The sequence below is a fragment of the Oncorhynchus keta genome, unplaced genomic scaffold (genome assembly GCF_023373465.1).
Source record: "Oncorhynchus keta strain PuntledgeMale-10-30-2019 unplaced genomic scaffold, Oket_V2 Un_scaffold_22955_pilon_pilon, whole genome shotgun sequence".
NCBI classification, from domain to species: domain Eukaryota; kingdom Metazoa; phylum Chordata; class Actinopteri; order Salmoniformes; family Salmonidae; genus Oncorhynchus; species Oncorhynchus keta.
The window spans coordinates 115,100-136,148 of NW_026290872.1; the positions used below are offsets into that span (position 1 = coordinate 115,100).

The 21,049-nt window shown below is 43.5% G+C and overlaps 1 protein-coding gene across 2 annotated transcripts in view; it reads left to right on the top strand.

The window, feature by feature from the left end:
* Window positions 1-21,049, top strand: part of LOC118385360 (splicing factor, suppressor of white-apricot homolog) — a 124,783-nt gene that overhangs the window by 64,656 nt on the left and 39,078 nt on the right. For both annotated transcript variants that reach the window (XM_052515326.1, XM_052515327.1), the window contains exons 11-12: window positions 79-184; window positions 671-904. In XM_052515326.1, the coding sequence (XP_052371286.1) occupies window positions 79-184; window positions 671-904 (340 nt within the window). The remainder of the gene's footprint in view (window positions 1-78; window positions 185-670; window positions 905-21,049) is intronic.

Consider the following 21,049-nt stretch of genomic DNA (forward strand, 5'->3'; position numbering starts at 1 on the left):
ATGTTCTAATTTCTCGTTCTCAGAACAACCCCACACACTTTGTTCTTAAAATAACTGTATTCTCTGTCCTCTCTTTAGCGTGGCTCTTCAGACGGCCTGGGCCCAGCGGAGGGGGAGGCAGACAGTGGCGTCGTTGGTAACTGTCCCTCTGACAAACAGCTGAATGAAGGCAAGCCAATTAAAGGTAAGACTTGTACACACACCACAGCATTTAGAGGCTGACCTTGACACAGTCCCAGTCGTCACAGCCCGGCCTGATAATTAAACTGTCTGAGGATGCTTGTTTTTTTTTCTTCCTGCTTAATTGTTTGTTTGGTGAGTGGGAATGCTGAGGCCTTTGTTGATGAGTAGACAGTGGAGGTGGTTGGGGTGGTACGCATGTGTGTATGTGTGGTTTCCTTTAGAACTGTCAGCTAGAAAATGGACTAAATGATTAGGTGGCTGCAGGCTGCATAAAAAGCGGGGTGGCTGAGGTTCATGTCTTTGGCCCATGGTAATGACGGTTAACCCCCAGCTCAATGATTCTCTCTCCCTGTCTCTCTCTCTCTCTGCCTCCCTGCCTGCTGAAGATTAATGGTTTATGGTAAAATGAGTGACTCTGGCACATTTTTTTTGTCTTAAACGACCTCCAGCTTTAACCAACTCCTCCCACCTCCGCCTTTCTTCCCAGTGCCCTTTGCGCCGATCTGCTTCGCCATCAAAGCCAAAGAGAACGACATGCTACCGCTGGAGAAAAACCGTGTACGGTTGGACGATGACTCAGATGATGACCCGGACAAGTTGCTGGGCGAGGAGGGTCTGGAGGCCCTGCTGGAGGGGGCGGAGATGGTGGTCAGAGCGGTCACTGCGACCCCCGAGGAGAAGAGACCCACTCTCACCCTGGAGGAGCTGGAGGCTAAACAAGGTAGCTAGCTACTGTTGCTCTCACTGGCTGCACTTCATATATTAACCTCTTGGTGTTAGGGGGCAGTATTTTCATTTTTGGAAAAATAACGTTCCCGTTTTAAACGGGATATTTTGTCAGGAAAAGATGCTAGAATATGCAGTTTAGTTTATGAAGCTAAAAATATAAATGCATCAAGTGTTGGTCTCATGTTTCATGAGCTGAAATGAAAAAAATCCAGAAATTTACCATACACACAAAAAGCTTATTTCTCTCTCTATTTCTCCTAGCGCCAAGGCATTGCTTTGGATAGAAAACACTCTGTTTCCAAAACTGTAAAGATATTGTCTGTGAGTATAACAGAACTGATGTTGCAGGCGAAAGCCTGAGAAAAATCCAATCCGGAAGTGCCCCAGGCTTTGAAAGTGCTGCGTTCCAATGACTCCCTATTCAGCTGTGAATGTACCATCAACGAGCTTACGCTTTCTACGTATTCCCCAAGGTGTCTACAGCATTGTGACGTAGTTTTACGCATTTCTGTTGAAGAATAGCCGTAGGCGGCAACATTGCATAAGTGGTCACATGGTGACTCCGAGAGAGATTCTCGCGTAAAATACAGAGGTAGCCATTACTCCAATCGATATTATGGAGCTAATTTGGAATATTTTTTGGCGTTGTGGTGACCGCAATTTCCGGGCGATTTCTCAGCCAAACGTGAAGAACAAACGGAGCTATTTCGCCTACAAAAATAATATTTTGGGGAATAATGAACTTTGGCTGTCTACCTGGGAGTCTCGTGAGTGAAAACATCCGAAGTTCATCATAGGTAAACTATTTAATTTGATTGCTTTTCTGATTTCCGTGTTAAGGTTGCCTGCTGCTAGCAAGTCAAATGCTATGCTAGGCTATGATAAACTTACACAAATGCTTGTCTAGTGTTGGCTGTAAAGCATATTTTGAAAATCTGAGATGACAGGATGATTAACAAAAGGCTAAGTAAGCTGTGTTCCAATATATTTCACTTGTGATTTTCATGAATAGGAATATTTTCTAGGAAGATTTATGTCCGTTGCGTTATGCTAATTAGTGTCAGATGATGACAACTGTCCCGTTCACGGGGATGGGGTGTCACGACAGGTTAAAGAACATCTTATTTTACTTGACCTAATTCCTTTTTTTGGAATGCCCCTAAATGGCCATGTGGCTCCGTTGGAATGCCCCTAAATAGCCATGTGGCTCAGTTGGAATGCCCCTAAATAGCCATGTGGCTCAGTTGGAATGCCCCTAAATAGCCATGTGGCTCAGTTGGAATGCCCCTAAATAGCCATGTGGCTCAGTTGGAATGCCCCTAAATAGCCATGTGGCTCAGTTGGAATGCCCCTAAATAGCCATGTGGCTCAGTTGGAATGCCCCTAAATAGCCATGTGGCTCAATTGGAATGCCCCTAAATAGCCATGTGGCTCAATTGGAATGGCCCTAAATGGCCATGTGGCACAGTTGGAATACCCCTAAATCAAATTGATTTTATATAGCCCTTCTACATCAGCTGATATCTCAGTGCTGTACAGAAACCCAGCCTAAAACCCCAAACAGCAGGCAATGCAGGTGTAGAAACACAGTGGCTAGGAAAAACTCCCTAGAAAGGCCTAAACTTAGGAACCAGGCTATGAGGGGTGGCCAGTCCTCTTCCGGCTGTGCCAGGTGGAGATTATAACAGAACATGGCCAAGATGTTCGAATGTTCATAAATGACCAGCATGGTCAAATAATAATAATCACAGTAGTTTTCGAGGGTGCAACAAGTCATAGCCGATCATTCAGAGTATCTCTACCGAGTTCTCTACCGAGTATCTCTATACTCTTCAGAGTATCTCTACCGCTCTTGCTGTCTCTAGAGAGTTGAAAACAGCAGGTCTGGGACAGGTAGCACGTCCGGTGAACAGGTCAGGGTTTCATAGCCGCAGGCAGAACAGTTGAAACTGGAGCAGCAGCACGGCCAGGTGGACTGGGGACAGCAAGGAGTCATCATGCCATGTAGTCCTGAGGCATGGTCCTAGCGCTCAGGTCCTCTGAGAGAGAGATAGAAAGAGAGAATTAGAGAGAGCATACTTAAATTCACACAGTACATGAGAAATATTCCAGGTATAAGACGAAAACTACTGCAGCATAAATACTGGAGGCTGAGACAGGAGGGGTCAGGAGACACTGTGGCCCCATCCGATGATACCCCCGGACAGGGCCAAACAGGCAGGATATAACATTTAACATTAACATTTACATATAACCCCACCCACTTTGCCAAAGCACAGCCCCCACACCATTAGAGGGGTATCTTCAACCACCAACTTACCATCCTGAGGCAAGGCCGAGTAGAGCCCACAAAGATCTCCGCCACGGCACAACCCAAGGTGGGGCGCCAACCCTAAATGGCCATGTGGCTCAGTTGGAATGCCCCTTGCAACGTCAGGGTCTTGGTTTCAATTCCCGCTGGGGCCACCATACCAGAAAATTATGTATAAAACCACTACTGGAAATCACTTTGGATACAAATATCTATAAAATGGCATATATTATTATATAATTGAAGTGAATTGATCCACCAAAGATATAAACTCAGCAAAAAAAAGAAATGTCCTCTCACTGTCAACTTTGTTTATTTTCAACAAACTTAACATGTGTAAATATTTGTATTAACATAACAAGATTCAACAACTGAGACATAAACTGAACAAGTTCCACAGACATTTGACTAACAGAAATTTTATAATGTGTCCCTGAACAAAGGGGGCGTCAAAATCAAAAGTAGCAGTCAGTATCTGGTGTGGCTACCAGCTGCATTAAGTACTGCAGTGCATCTCCAGTTATTGCTGTGAGATGTTACCCCACTCTTCCACCAAGGCATCTGCAAGTTCCTGGATATTTCTGGGTGGAATGGCCCTAGCTCTCACCCTCTGATCCAACAGGTTCCAGACATGCTCAATGGGATTGAGATCTGGGCTCTTCGCTGGCCATGGCAGAACACTGACATTCCTGTCTTGCAGGAATCATGCACAGAACGAGCATTATGGCTGGTGGCATTGTCATGCTGGAGGGTCATGTCCGGATGAGCCTGCAGGTAGGGTACCACATGAGGGAGGAGGATGTCTTCCCTGTAACGCACAATGTTGAGATTGCCTGCAATGACACCACGCTCAGTCGGTGACACACCGCCCCACACCATGATGGACCCTTCATCTCCAAATTGATCCCGCTCCAGAGTACAGGGCTCGGTGTATCGCTCATTCCTTCGACGATAAACGCGAATCCGACCATCACCCCTGGTGAGACAAAACCGCAACTCGTCAGTGAAGAGCACGTTTTGCCAGTCCTGTCTGATCCAGTGACGGTGAGTTTGTGCCCATAGGCGACTTTGTTGCCGGTGATGTCTGGTGAGGACCTGCCTTTACAAAAGGCCTACAAGCCCTCAGTCCAGCCTCTCTCAGCCTATTGCGGACAGTCTGAGCACTGATGGAGGGATTTTGTGTTCCTGGTGTAACTCGGGCAGTTGTTGTTGCCATCCTGTACCTGTCCCGAAGATGTGATGTTCGGATGTACTGATCCTGTGCAGGTGTGGTCACACGTGGTCTGCCACTGCAAGGACGATCAGCTGTCCGTCCTGTCTCCCTGTAGCGCTGTTTTAGGCCTCTCACAGTGTGGACATTGCAATTTCTTGCCCTGACCACATCTGCAGTCCTCATGCCTCCTTGCAGCATGCCTAAGGCACGTTCACGCGGATGAGCAGGGGCCCTGGGCACCTTTCTTTTGGTGTTTTTCAGAGTCCTTCGAAAGGCCAATTTAATTGTCCTAAGTTTTCATAAATGTGACCTTAATTGCCTACTGTCTGTAAGCTGTTAGTGTCTTAACGACCGTTCCACAGGTACATGTTCATTAATTGTTTATGGTTCATTGAACAAGCATGGGAAACAGTGTTTAAACCCTTTACAATGAAGATCTGTGAAGTTATTTGGATTTTTGCGATTTTTATCTTTGAAAGAGGGCCGTTTCCTTTTTTGCTGAGATTATGTAGGCCCTTTTCAATTCTTGGTAAATATTTCCTTAGTCAGTGTGAAGGACCTGTACTAGTCTGCTGTATTGCCATCTCTCAGTAGGAAAGAAATCCAGTAAAAAGTTACTAAAAATGCTTATTTTTTTGTTAAACCAACGCTTTTCCGCCCCAAGGCTACAGCATTTCTTATCTTCTCTCACTGTCCTCCGAGAGTTGCAGAATTTCCTCTTCTCTTAAGCTTGCTCCTCTATTCATGCATCTGACAGACAGCGTCTTACATGGCATAGAGATGGCCCTGTTCAGGTCAGACTGGAGGCTTGGCTAGTTCACCACCCTCCAACCACAGCCGGCTCTAAATGTCTTCTGTCGTTGCCGGTCTCTTTCACTCTCGCTTAAGTTATATTAGCTGTCTGTTAATACAGCCGTCACTCGCTGGGAGAGCTGCGGGCGGACTAGGAACGACATTGCTCAATCAAATACACACGCATGCTCCGACCTTTGCGAGAAGTTAGACTAGCCGGAATGGAGGGAAAATGGAATGGGGAAGACGAGGCACAGCAGTAAATATGCTGAACAAAACTGGTAGAAAGTGAGAGAGGGAGAGGAAAGGATGGCTTTTTAAAGGAGTGCTTCCAGAAAGGAAGTCAGGAGAGACTGGATGCAGTAAACCACAGTTGTATTTCTCTTAGCTCCCCCATAATGGAGATATACAGTACCAGTCAAAAGTTTCGACACACCTACTCATTCAAGGGTTTTTCTTTATTTGTACTATTTGCTACATTGTAGAATAATAGTGAGGATGGAATCATGTAGTAGTAAAGTAGCCACCCTTTGCATTGATGACAGTTTTGCACACTCTTGACATTTCTCTCAACCAGCTTCATGAAGTAGTCACCTGGAATGTATTTCAAAACCTCTTAGAACTACCCCCCTACTTTGTGCAATTTCCGCCTGAAGACATACCCAAATCTAACAGCCTCTAGCTCAGGCACAAAACCAAGGATATGCATATTCTTGGTACCATTTGAAAGAAAATACTCTGAAGTTTGTGTAAATGTGAATTGAATGTAGGAGAATATAACACAATAGATCTGGTTTAGATAATGCAATGAAATAACCCATACGTCTTATTTTGGTATTTTTGTATCATCTTTAAAATGATCCAGATAAAACAAACATTCAGATAGGATGATGGGGACAATTTCAGTGAAAAATATAAGAGGGCAACAGTAATTGTGCAAAGTTTCAGAATGATAACTTCCAAAATGAGTGTGCTTACATGACATCTATCATGAAGTCACCCAGGTGTCCCACACAAGTAGCCCAAATGTACCCAAGTGGCCAAATTGGTGAAGGTATACATTTTGAAATAAATAACTATATACAAAATACCAACACACCCCCCCAAAAAATAGAGAGAAACATTTCTAAAAAATGGGGGAAAAATAATTATTGATTTAAAAAATATATGAAAAAAAAAATATATATATATACATTTACAAAATAACATGGGTAACTATTTACACACTTTCAATATTTGGAAGACCCTCAGTCCTCTATCAAATCAATTTATATAGCCCCAGCCTAAGACCCCAAACAGCAAGCATTGCAGGTGTAGAAGCACGGTGGCTAGGAAAAACTCCCTAGAAAGGCAACCTAGGAAGAAACCTAGAGAGGAACCAGGCTGAGGGGTGGCCAGTCCTTTTCTGGCTGTGCCGGGTGGAGATCACAGTGGTTGTAGAGGGTGCAACAGGACAGCACCTCAAGAGTAAAAATGAACAGTTTAGGGTTCCATAGCCGCAGGCGGAACAGTTGAAACTGGAACAGCAGCAAGGCCGGGTGGACTGGGGACAGCAAGGAGTCATCATGGCAGGTAGTCCTGAAGCATGGTCCAAGAGCTCAGGTCCTCCAAGAGAAAGGAGGAGAGAAAGAGAGAGCAGACTTAAATTCACACAAGACACCGGATAAGACCGGAAAAGTACTCCAGATATAACATACTGACCCTAGCCCCCACCAACTTTGCAAAACTCTAGACAATATTCTGCTGCTGATGCCAGATGCCATAGCAGTCTCCTTCTGATGTAAAGCAGAGGGTCACTGAGCATGTGGTGCATGTGATCGGAGACTTCATCTTAGGCACATCCATGCCTGCACAAATATATTTGGGCAGATGAACACTTGTGGCAGGAGCAGAAGGGACAGGGCTTGGTGCAGTGGTCCTGTACCCAGCAAGCTCCTTGATGAGCTGCTTTCTGAAGGCTTTCTGTGAGAGGAAGTGCTTTCCACAGCTCTTAGCCATTTCCTTGTGTAGGATGAATGCATCCACCACAGCAATGTTGATGAAATGATAGAAGAAGGTCTTGTACCATTTCATTGTCTTATGTAGAACATTGTAATCGCCTATTAACGCATCTGACAGGTCCACACCTGTTGTAAGTCCTTTACTGCAGTTGGAATGGGGACATTTTTGGTGGTCCATGCCCCGGCACCGCCCTTCACACAACATGATCCCCAACATGATCCCTATTGAAGGACTTGTGGATTGTTGTGCACATCACCACCTCTCTGGTATCCATCCACTTTACAAAAAGCAGGCCATCTTCACGGATCCATCGCATGGTCCCCCGCTCAGCCCGCTTAGGCATGTCTTTAACCTTCACCTTCGTCTTCGGAAAGCCCACCCTGTTGGTACGAATGGTGCGCAGAAGTTATCCACAAACAGTTTGTAGCCCTTCCCTAGCAGTTGAAAATCCAATAACTCCATTACAGAGTCATAGCTAAGTCCCTTACCGGTAGCAAAACTGTTCTTCCCCTCATAGACAAAGAAATTGCATGTGTAGGCACACACAGAATCAGCCAACACAAACAGCTTGTAACCCCACTTGGTTGCTTTGTTTCTCATGTATTGTTTGAGGCCAATTCTGGGCTTTGAGGCTACCATCCTCTCATCGATTGACACGTTCTGGGCTGGCTGAAAGTACGTCTTGCAGGCCTCAACAATGCTGTGGTAGAGAGGTTTGATTTTGCACAGTCTATCAAACGTTGCTGTGCCTCTTCTTCTCACTCTCTTCATCAACCTTTGGGTCACTGATATGAAGCACCTGTGAGAGAACCAGAAACCTTTTGCAGGACATAACAGTCATGGGGAAAGACAGTTGGTAGAGAGAGGATGTTTTCCAGTAGTCCCTCAGGCTTTTCAGCCTCACCAGCCCCATGTAGATGACCAGTGAAAGGTAGCAAAAAAAATCTGACATGGATATGGGCTTCCATGCTACCTTTTTGCCTGCTTGCTTCTTCTCCCCATTCTGTTACAAACGAGCAAATCTACAACAGATTGTGTGAAAAACAGCTGAAAAAGCTGTTGCGGTCGTGTTCACCTGAGGTCCTGGCTTCCTTTTCGGCCTAAAATTTGGTTGGGGTGGCTCCACATCATCTTCTAGGACGGTGTGCCAATGCCCTTCTGTCCCTCTGTTAGCGAGTGGCACACTTCCCCTCCTCCACTTCTTTGTCAGTGCCTTCACACCTCTAGATGGCCCGGGAGGTGTGAAGCCAGAGACAGCAGGGGTGCAACTGGATGAACCAGCTTCAGAGGGGGATGGACAAGTTGGCAATGGGGGCTCCCAGTCGGAGTCAGTGCCACTGTGAAAGAAAATGTTCAGTTAGAATAGTTTCACATATGAGCCCTGTATCAACAGGTATAATAAACATACTTATAGAGTACAGGGAGCATAAAGTGCTGTTCCATTTCACTTTGGCCATTGTTGTGGGCCTGCCTCAAATAGGGCCGTGGGGTGGAGCAGCAGCTGGTAGACCATGCTCCCTCTAATGTAGACTGATTGGAGGAAGCATGCTGGCTGTGTTGAGATGTATGGGTTTGCATTCTACACCATACCATTTTTATATATCTATATCTATATATACACACACAGACAGAGGCTATGGTTGTTATCATCCAAACAAATAGACCCTCACTCACAATGACTAGCTAACGTGTACTTTCCCAATTTCATTACATCATTATATATTGCAAATAAAATGTAAAAACAATCACAAATAATAGTATATCTAGTCTTAGAATTAGCTTTCTTTGACTTATTCGCCATGATGTTCAATAAATAAACAGCTGAAGATGCAAGTCACTGAAAAACGTCTGTGCGTAATAAGCTTCGCTCCTTCACGGTTCAATTTGCAATGGCGAAAGAACGGTCCTTACTCCAGCGTTCAATGTGTTGGTTTGTCTTACAATAAAGAACCATGTGGTACTGCCTTTTACCTCTGCTCATTGGCTATCTACCCAGCTAGATTTCAAGAAGATCAGTGGTCATTGGGTTAAAATAGAGTCAATCAACGAGACAGTGGTCATATAATTGGTGCACAATGGGCTCCTCACTTGTTGTCTTCCAATTGGTTTTTCCGGGTCAATACGTCCCGCAAAATGACCCATCATGTTTGGTTGTATTACAAACAAACAGTTGATTGCAAGGAAACCAAACGTGACTGGATAAAGTCAGGGAAAGTCTGTCTATTTACGTTGGATGTTACTTCGAAAATTTAATGACAGGAAATTCAACGAGATAAGCGTTCACAAAATGTTTCGTGTTAGGCTATATAAAATGGATTTAACCGAACAAAAGACCATTCATTATTGCGTCAGACAACAACAATACGCTGATTCGGTGAGCGAGTTCATTAGAACGTGCGTTGAAGATGTCGTTCCCATAGCAGCAATTAAAACATTCCCAAACCAGAAACCGTGGATTGATGGCAGCATTCGCGTGAAACTGAAAGCCCGAACCACTGCTTTTAATCAGGGCAAGGTGACCGGAAAGATGACCGAATACAAACAGTGTAACTATTCCCTCCGCAAGGCAATCAAACAAGCTAAGCGTCAGTATAGAGACAAAGTAGAATCTCAATTCAACGGCTCAGACACAAGAGGTATGTGGCAGGGTCTACAGTCAATCACGGATTACAAAAAGAAAACCAGCCCAGTCACGGACCAGGATGTCTTGCTCCCAGGCAGACTAAATAACTTTTTTGCCCGCTTTGAGGACAATACAGTGCCACTGACACGGCCCGTGTCTCCTTCACTGCAGCCGACGTGAGGAAAACATTTAAACGTGTCAACCATTTAACATTACATTTAAGTAATTTAGCAGAAGCTCTTATCCAGAGCGACTTACAGATTGGTGCATTCACCTTATGACATCAACCCTCGCAAGGCTGCAGGCCCAGACGGCATCCCCAGCCGCGCCCTAAGAGCATGCGCAGACCAGCTGGCTGGTGTGTTTACGGACATATTCAATCAATCCCTATCCCAGTCTGTTGTTCCCACATGCTTCAAGAGGGCCACCATTGTTCCTGTTCCCAAGAAAGCTAAGGTAACTGAGCTAAACGACTACCGCCCTGTAGCACTCACTTCCGTCATCATGGAGTGCTTTGAGAGACTAGTCAAGGACCATATCACCTCCACTCTACCTGACACCCTAGACCCACTCCATTTTGCTTACCGCCCGAATAGGTCCACAGACGATGCAATCTCAACCACACTGCACACTGCCCTAACCCATCTGGACAAGAGGAATACCTATGTGAGAATGCTGTTCATCGACTACAGCTCGGCATTTAACACCATAGTGCCCTCCAAGCTCGTCATCAAGCTCGAGACCCTGGGTCTCAACCCCGCCCTGTGCAACTGGGTACTGGACTTCCTGACGGGCTGCCCCCAGGTGGTGAGGGTAGGCAACAACATTTCCACCCCGCTGATCCTCAACCCTGGGGCCCCACAAGGGTGCATTCTGAGCCCTCTCCTGTACTCCCTGTTCACCCACGACTGCGTGGCCACGCACGCCTCCAACTCAATCATCAAGTTTGCGGACGACACAACAGTGGTAGGCTTGATTACCAACAACGACGAGACGGCCTACAGGGAGGAGGTGAGGGCCCTCGGAGTGTGGTGTCAGGAAAATAACCTCACACTCAAAGTCAACAAAACTAAGGAGATGATTGTGGACTTCAGGAAACAGCAGAGGGAACACCCCCCTATCCACATTGATGGAACAGTAGTGGAGAGGGTAGTAAGTTTTAAGTTCCTCGGCGTACACATCACAGACAAACTGAATTAGTCCACATACACAGACAGCATTGTGAAGAAGGCGCAGCAGCGGCTCTTCAACCTCAGGAGGCTGAAGAAATTTGGCTTGTCACCAAAAGCACTCACAAACTTCTACAGATGCACAATCGAGAGCATCCTGTCGGACTGTATCACCGCCTGGTACGGCAACTGCTCCGCCCACAACCGTAAGGCTCTCCAGAGGGTAGTGAGGTCTGCACAACGCATCACCGGGGGCAAACTACCTGCCCTCCAGGACACCTACACCACCCGATGTTACAGGAAGGCCATAAAGATCATGAAGGACAACAACCACCCGAGCCACTGCCTGTTCACCCCGCTATCATCCAGAAGGTGAGGTCAGTACAGGTGCATCAAAGCTGGGACCGAGAGGCCATTAAACAGCCACCACTAGTGGCTGCTGCCAACACACTGACTCAACTCCAGCCACTTTAATAATGGGAATTGATGGGAAATGATGTAAAATATATCACTAGCCACTATAAACAATGCTACCTAATATAATGTTTACATACCCTACGTTATTCATCTCATATGTATATGTATATACTGTACTCTATCATCTACTGCATCTTTATGTAATACGTATGTATATGTATCACTAGCCACTTTAACTATGCCACTTTGTTTGCACTCAATACCATCTACTGTATCTTGCCTATGCCACTCTGTACCATCACTCACTCCTATATCTTTATGTACATATATTCTTATGCCCTTACACTTGTGTCTATAAGGTAGTCGTTTTGGAATTGTTAGCTAGATTACTTGTTGGTTATTAATGCATTGTCGGAACTAGAAGCACAAGCATTTCGCTACACTCGCATTAACATCTGCTAACCATGTGTATGTGCCAAATAAAATTTGATTTGATTCATTGTGTAACAATGAGCCTTGGGTTCGCAACCAGAGCAAGATCTTTAAAGGTAAACAATTTATTTCAATGCAATCTTTGAATTTGTTATGCAAGTGCTGGTTAAATAAGTAGTTTGATATGGGGGTCTGTGCTCAGATAATCACAGCGTATTCTTTCTCAATAAATCATTTTTTAAACATGACAACGCAGTTGGATTAGCAAGATTCTAGGCTTTTGAAGCATGTGAGACACTTGTATTTTCAGGAATGTTTAATATGACTCTTTGTGGCGAACACCGTATGTTGTCGAATTCAAACCCGTATCCGGGATGGGTAGTTCTTAACACGTGTGCCTTATTAAAAGTGCATTTGTGAAATGTATTTCCTTCTTAATGTGTTTGAGACAATCAGTTGTGTTGTGCTAAGGGAGGGGTGGTATGCAGAATATACCCCTATTTGGTAAACGACCAAGTCCATATTATGGCAAGAACAGCTCAAATAAGCAGAGAGAAACAACAGTCCATCATTGCTTTAGGTCAGTCAATACGGAACATTTCAATAACTAACTTTTAAAGTTTCTTCAAGTGCAGTCACAAAAAGAATCTAGTGCTATGATGAAACTGGCTCTCATGAGCACCGCCACAGGAAAGGAAGTGCCAGAGTGACCTCTGCTGCGGAGGATAAGTTCATTAGCGTTACCAGCCTCAGAAATTGCAGCTCTGCTTCACAGAGTTCAAGTAACAGACACATCTCAACATCAACTGTTCAGAGGAGACTGTGTGAATCAGACCTTCATGTTCGAAATGCTGCAAAGAAACCACTACTAAAGGACAACAATAATAAGAAGAGACTTGCTTGGGCCAATAAACATGAGCAATGGACATTAGACCAGTGGAAATCTGTGCTTTGGTCTGATGAGTTCAAATTTGAGATTTTTGTTTCCAACCTCCGTGTCTTTGTGAGACGCAGAGTAGGTGAACGAATGATCTCTGCATGTGAGGTTCCCACCGTGAAGCATGGAGGAGGAGGTGTGGGGGTGCTTTGCTGGTGACGCTGTCAGTGATTTATTTCGAATTCAAGGCACACTTAACCAGCATGGCTACCACAGCATTCTACAGTGATACGCCATCCCATCTGGATTGCGCTTAGTGGGACTATCAGTTGTTTTTCAACAGGATAAACACACATCCAGGCTGTGTAAGGGCTATTTGGCCAAGAAGGAGAGTGATTGAGTGCTGCATCAGATGACCTGGCCTCCACAATCACCTGACCTCAACCCAATTGAGATGGTTGGGATGAGTTGGACCACAAAGTGAAGGAAAAGCAGCCAATAAGTACTCAGCAGATGTGGGAACTCCTTCAAGACTGTTGTAAATGCATTCCTCATGAAGCTGGTTGAGAGAATGCTAAGAGTGTGCAACGCTGTCTTCAAGGCAAAGGGTGGCTACTTTGAAGAATCTCAAATATAAAATACTTTTTTGGTTACTACATGATTCCATATGTGTTATTTCATGGTTTTGATGTCTTCACTATTATCCTACAATACAGAAAATAGAAAAAATAAAGAAAACCCCTTGAATGAGAAGGTGTCAACTTTTGACTGGTACTGTATGTGCACACTCTCAGGAGTGTGATGATGCAAATGTAAAGGCAGGTCTGACTAACGGGACCCATTCATAATGTTTAGTGTGCATTCAGCCTGGTCACACACACACACACACACACACAGAGCCACCAAATGTTCTGGTATTTATAGGCCTAGTTTCAGGGGCTGGTTCAGGCGGACAATGCGCACACACACACCCGGCCCCAGCGGAGGTTAAGAGGAACATCTGTGTGATTATCTCAGGGTAAAGAACAGGCCTGGCAAGTGAAATGAATTGCTGTGTGGCCAGGAGGCTGTCACTCAAATGGCCTAATACCGTAGGGGTATTGATTACAGACAGAGAAACCTAATCTGTATTGATGGTCTGTAAAGGATCACACAGGCTGCCTGTGATTACCAGTGCCGGGATTCAGCAGACAACAGTCGCGTGTGTGCATTCATGTCTTTGTCAGTCTGTTTTTCTATCCAAATGACCCTTTAACACTAGAACAGCCTCCCTTCAAGCTAATGAGCAGTCATTCTGACAGCAAAATTAGAACCGTGTAATTAATACATTTCATGTATGCTATCGCGAAAGTAATACTTTTTTTGTGTTTATAAAGGTCTAAGGTAACATTAGAATACTATTTTATTTCATATAACACCATCGCATACACACACACTACTGTTCAAATGTGTTTGGTCACTTAGAAATGTCCTTGTTTTTGAAAAAAAAGTCAATTTTTAATATAACATCAAATTGATCAGAAATACAGTGTAGACATTGTTAATGTTGTAAATGACTATTGTAGCTGGAAACGGCTGATTTCTTTAATGGAATATCTACATAGGTGTCCAGAGGCCCATTATCAGCAACCATCACTCCTGTGTTCCCATGGCACATTGTGTTAGCTAATCCAATTTTATCATTTTAAAAGGCTAATTGATCATTAGAAAACCCTTTTGCAATTATGCTAGCACAGCTGAAAACTGTTGTTCTGATTTAAAGAAGCAATACAACTGGCCTTCTATAGACTAGTTGAGTATCTGGAGCATCAGTATTTGTGGGTTCGATTACAGGCTCAAAATGGCTAGAAACAAAGAACTTTCTTCTGAAACTCGTCAGTCTATTCTTGTTCTGAGAAATTAAGTCTATTCCATGTGAGAAATTGCCAAGAAACTGCTGGCCTTCTAGGCAGAGTTCCTCTGTCCAGTATCTGTGTTATTTTGCCCATCTTAATCTTTTCTTTTCTTGGCCGGTCTGAGAGGTGGCTTTTCTTTGCAACTCTGCCTAGAAGGCAGAGTCCTCTTGCTCAGTTGTGCACCAGGGCCTCCCACTCGTTCTATTCTGTTTAGAGATAGTTTGCTCTGTTCTGTGAAGGGAGTAGTACACAGTGTTGTACGAAATCTTCAGTGTCTTGGCAATTTCTCACATGGAATAGCCTTCATTTCTCAGAACAAGAACAGACTGACAAGACTCACAGGTTGGTGATAATGGGCCTCTGTTTATGGATTATCTACATAGGCTACAATAGTAATTTACAACATTAACAATGTTTACACTGTATTTCTGATCAATTTGATGTTATTTTAAAGGATTTTGTTTTAATATTGTTTTTTCAAAAACAAGGATATTTCTATGTTACCCCAAACTTTTGAACGGTAGTGTGTGTGTGTATTCACATGTGAATTATATATTATCATGATGCCCAAACTAAGGCAAGAAACAATTCCTTATTTCTCTGACTTTTTCTAATCATAGTCACACCTCATTTAGCCTAGCCCCATAGGCTTATATGTTTTGATAAGGTTTGTATCACAACTAAAGTGGCTAAATAACTTATTCAAATGAAGCACATTAATCCTCTTTACAAGGGGTGTAGAGTCTAACTGGCATACATAAGCAGCGTGTGAGTTTCAAGTTTGGGGAAGATCATTTTCACCATAAAAACGGCACTTTTATAATAAAATCATTACATGCATAATCTCATTTGTGGTCACTTTTGATAATGGTGTTTTTCCGTTAAAATTGAACATTTGCGCTTATAGCCTACTGTAGTGTGCACATTGCTGCTCTTATAATGTGAAGAAATATCCTGATAGTTTCTCTACATTTTAAGCTAAATGTTCTGATCTGTTGCTTCAGCCTCATTTTGTTAAAAAGTTATTTTGATGCCTAGTAGTGATATTATTTTGGGATCTATCGCATCCCACAACTGTCCCAGACTGTTTGGAAAATGTATTTCTCGCACAGAATAGAATAGGTCAACTTTTGTACTATGGAGGATAGTAGATTGACTAGTGCTTAAGCTGTTTGTTAGACCTACTCATCTTGTTGGCTGACGAAAAGTAAATGCGGACAGTTCTTCCAATATCTTCAATATAGACCTCAGAATTGGGTAAGGACGCAGTTGCGTCCCCGATGTGTCTGTCTTCACTTGTAGCCTGTGAGTAAGACCCGATCATGTGACGGAGAGCCATGTGAGTGAGAGGTGCTATGGAGCATGCAGCACTCAGGGAAAAGGGAATTATAATTATTACATTTAGCCCAAGTGCACAACGTCCAACGCCTTTCATGGAACTTTATTCAAGTCATCATTAGTCGCATTATGCAGCCATACAAGGTATTACAAATCTAAACATATGTTTGTATCACAACTAAAGTTACATGAATAACTCTACATTTAGCATATAGGAGTACCTATTTCTTTAACCGTTTAGCACAGTATAGCCACGTGTTCACTCCCTCATCGTTTGGAGAAAATATAATTTCTATATTGTTCAGTTTGTTCAATTGTATTCTTCATACTATAAAATAATGCCACATAATCCTAAACTAATCTTGTCAGCTAAATGAACTAGTGTAGCCCACAGCCATTTGGCATAGCCAGATCAGGAACTAACATAAGGACAACTCAGTATTCTATTCTGTTCTTCTGAAATAGACAAGATTTTCTTCATATCAATAAATAATGGATTTATTGTGAAGGTGTAGGCTATATTACATGGATTTGTTAGACTTTTTCAAATGTCGATGTTTCAAAGGTCTCCATCAGTGGCTTGTGTGGAAGCCAGGAGATGCTAAATGTGTTTATTAATTGACAGTCAATTACCAGGAGACCAGGAGTTATTTGCTTGACAATCACCGGCTGACAAAATTTCTTGACTGCCACAGCCCTAGGCCAGAGTAGACTGACAAAACTACTTGGATTCGGTGGACTGATTGATATAGGGTACCTACCATTTGGAGATTATAATTAGAATAAAGCAATCAAATGGTTTGCTGTAATTACTGTAACTTCTTTGTTGTATTATCCCCAACGAACGTAGTAGTTTCACCAATTAAAGATTCTAGCTTTAATGCTGTTGTGAAAAAATGCTGGGCTGTTGTCTGCCACGCCCTATATTTGAGTGTGTGCGATCTTCCAGACCACTAGGTCCATTTTGTGGAAAGCATAATGTGTGTCAGCACTCTATCATTGCCAATGAGGGACCACGTCAATAGTTCTTTACTGCCTTTAAGGCCCACAGCTGTGCTGTTATTGAGTGAGACCAGTGGCAGCTCTCATTAGTAAAGTGTGTGTCTCTCTGTGCGTGGGTGTGTGCGCACGTGGTTGTTCGTGTGTGTGTGCGCATGCCTGTGCTGTCTTAAGTCCTTTTTAATTTTGCACGCCCAATTTTTCAGTTTTTGATTTGTTAAAAAAGTTTGAAATATCCAATAAATGTCGTTCCACTTCATGATTGTGTCCCACTTGTTGTTGATTCTTCACCAAAAAATATAGTTTTATATCTTTATGTTTGAAGCCTGAAATGTGGCAAAAGGTCGCAAAGTTCAAGGGGGCCGAATACTTTCGCAAGGCACTGTATATTCACCCCCTACGGTTGCGTAATATAAGGACTTGTTTTTGTGCTCTACCTGTGTGCTTCCGATGAACAGACTAGGGAAGATTGCAGATGGTTATCGCTGCCCACACACAGTAAATTGAGCTATTGTATTTGGGGCTGGGCAATTTATCCCTGCACCACGTTCAATGGCCACAGTCCTCGTTACATGCCCGGAGTCCACGTTAATATAGTCCTCGTCCTCTTCTCCCCCATGATTTGTTCCTGTCGCTCATCAGCTTTCTCTCCCCATTCTCTCATTTTCTCTGACCTCTGTCACATCCTTGTGTTCTCTCTGTCATTAAACAGTTACGTTGGGCTGTGCCTACAGAGAGGAATGTAGGCAGGCATAACGGTAATTGCAGATGATGGCAGGAGACCCAGTTAGCTAATTTTACTGTATAATTGGAATTCACACTGGAGGCCTTTTGGGACCTGTTACGAAATGGACCTGGGGCTTTCCCATCCAGACTCAATATGCATAAATAAAAATAAAAAAATATATAGAGACCCGTTCCAAACGGAACCGAGGACATCTAGACCCGTTCCGTATAGACCTGGTCGGATCCAGACCAGGTCCGATCTGAGTGAGGGAAGCAGCAGAAAACTCAATTTTTAAGCTACTTTATTAACCGGAGCTAATAAAGTGCGAGGGAGAGGAGGTAGAGAGAGGTGACACACTAGCAGGGGCCGTGCTGTGTGTTTAGGCTCCTGTGAGTGTGAGCGAGTGACACAGGAACAGGGAGGAGAGAGGGAGATATGAGACTGCAACCAACCAAGCCGACTCACGCTATAGTAGACTAATAACTGCCATAACTAGGTCATTTATCATCCAATATGATTACGTAGTATCTGTCTTAACTACGCTAATTGAGTCTCCATGTGCTTTCTCGTCCTAAACTGTTGCAAACAACGTTCAGAATGTGAAGTAGCAACTACCTGTTGGTCTTTCTCCTTTAACTTTTAATTCCATCTTCCATTGATTAGATATCTGTTGACTTTTGTCCCACATGGAGGATCTATGAAAGTAGCCTATTGCCACTGATGAATTATGATTAGTCAACAACAGGGTTGCACATTTTGGGTAGTATTAAGTGGTGGAAACGTTCCATGGGAATTAACTGAAATATTTGGGAATTAATGGAAATATATGAAAATTAACATTAATACCACTTAAATGTAGATGTTTTTTGCATTGGATATATTTACCATATCATATGGAGACAGAAACATGAAGATTTTACCTTATCATCAGTAGACATAATTGCAAATGATTAAATCCTTCCAATAGAAAAAAATGTACTTACGAATTGAACTTTAATTAAATCTTCACATGGGATGATTTCACTGAACAACAAAATAATGATCCCCAATGATCCTTCGAATCTCCCAAAAACAGTTTCAACATGCATCTGTAAACCAAAGCTTCAGGTTCCAGACTGTCTTCCTCTAAGGCTTTCATGTCTTCTCCCTGGACCTCCTCAATGTCCACCTCTTGAACATAAGACTGAGGCCTCATCTTCACTGTCACTTTCCAACCCTGTTGAGGATGGCTCGTTGTCTGGCTCAAAAAGCCTCAAATTTGCCCGGGTGGTCACCAATTTTTCAAACTTTGTATTTGTCAACCTTTGTGTGCTTTGGTGTGTGTGTGTGTGTTCCCAAACAAGGACCAGTTACGCTCTGAGGCGGCTGATGTTGGTGGGATTTGGAGGATGATGGAGGCAACAGGGAAAGAGCCTCAGATCCACAAAGTCCCTTCTACTAGGTGGCTGATGAGATATGTTGGCACGACTGCCATATTGCATCTCCATCCCAAAGTCCTTGCTTGGAAGTGTACTTCGCCAGACTGCCAAGAACCTTGCCCTCATCCAGGCCAAGGTGGCGAGACACGGTAGTGATGACACCATAGGCCTTGTTGATCTCTGCACCAGACAGGATGCTCTCGCCAGCATACTTGGGGTCCAATGTATGCCGTGTCGTGTATGGGCTTTAGGCAGAAGTCTTCTGCTTACCACTCTTTCCCAAAGTACATCATCCAGGAGGATCCTCTTTTGATGGGGCTGTCCATATCGGAAGACTGTGAGAGACTCCTTCCCCTCCAAGAGACTGTCAAACATGATGACAACACCACCCCAACAGGGGTTTCTGGGCAGCTTCAATGTGGTGCTCTTATTCTTCTTACTTTGCTTGGTGAGGTAGATTGCTGCTATAACTTGATGACCCTTCACATACCTAACCATTTACTTGGCTCTCTTGTAGAGTGTATCCATTGTTTTCAGTGTCATGAGGTCCTTGAGGAGAATATTTAATACACAAGCAGCACAGCCAATGGGTGTGATGTGAGGATAAGACTCCTCCACTTTAGACCAAGCAGCCTTCATGTTCGCAGCATTGTCTGTCACCAGTGCAAATACCTTCTGTGGTCCAAGGTCATTGATGACAGCCTTCAGCTCATCTGCAATGTAGAGACCGGTGTGTCTGTTGTCCCTTGTGTCTGTGCTCTTGTAGAATACTGGTTGAGGCGTGGAGATGATGTAGTTAATTATTCCTTACCCATGAAGATTCAACCTCCCATCAGAGATAATTTCAATGCAGTCTGCTTTCTCTATGATTTGCTTGACCTTCACTTGAACTCTGAACTCTGCATCCAGCAAATGAGTAGATAAATCATGTCTGGTTAGGTGGGGTGGTTGCTGGGCAGAGAACATTCAGAAATCTCTTCCAATACACATTGCCTGTGAGCATCAGAGGTGAACAAGTTGGATACACATCTCGAGCAAGACATTCATCAACATTTCTCTGACTACGTTCCTCCATTGAGTCAAACAAACGTCTGATTCTAGGAGGACCATGAGCTGTTGCTATCGACAATGTGTCTGATTCATCATTCACACCTCGAAGAGAAGTAAGAGGGACTTGTGTCAGAGGTTGCTTGTTGTGAGCGCTGAGGAAACTTTATGCACTTGGCCAGAGGATTCTGCATCTTTGTTGCATTCTTCGCGTATGATTTGGCACAGTATTTTCAAATGTACACAGCTTTTCCTTCTACATCAGCTGCAGTGAAATGTCTCCACACATCAGATAGTGCCCGTGGCATTTTCCTGTAAAGATTAGAAAAAAAGGAGAACCCAATACAATTCCATATACAGATAAATAGTTAAGCAGTTAGATTAAACAAGTCCTTTGTAAGATAAATGTTTTAAAATGAAACGTATGGAAACAGGTGAATTAACACTCCTCAGTTAGCAAGCTCACCAAACTAAAACCCACATAGTAGCAAACACTAGCTACCAGAAATTGTTCACAAGTTATAAAGGATTTAAACACATGTTGTTGAAGGCTACTATTTACTCGTTAACAAAAAAGAGTGTATGTCATATAAAATATATTCACCCCACCCAGTATTGTAATCGAAACTTACCAGAAAGCGTGTAGTCCTTGGCTCAGACAGTGTCGTAGTGTGGGCTCAATAGCATCTCTTTAGTGTGAAAGATCTTGAGAATCAGCTGTACATGTGATGGAAGAGTGCACTGTGCATGCAGAGGGTTGCAATTCCATTGAATTGGGGATAGTTTAACCAAAATATGCCACACGACCTAGAATTGCCTTAAGTGTATCCCACAAAAAAAGGTTCACTGTTATAAGCTAACTTTTTTTTGATGAATTT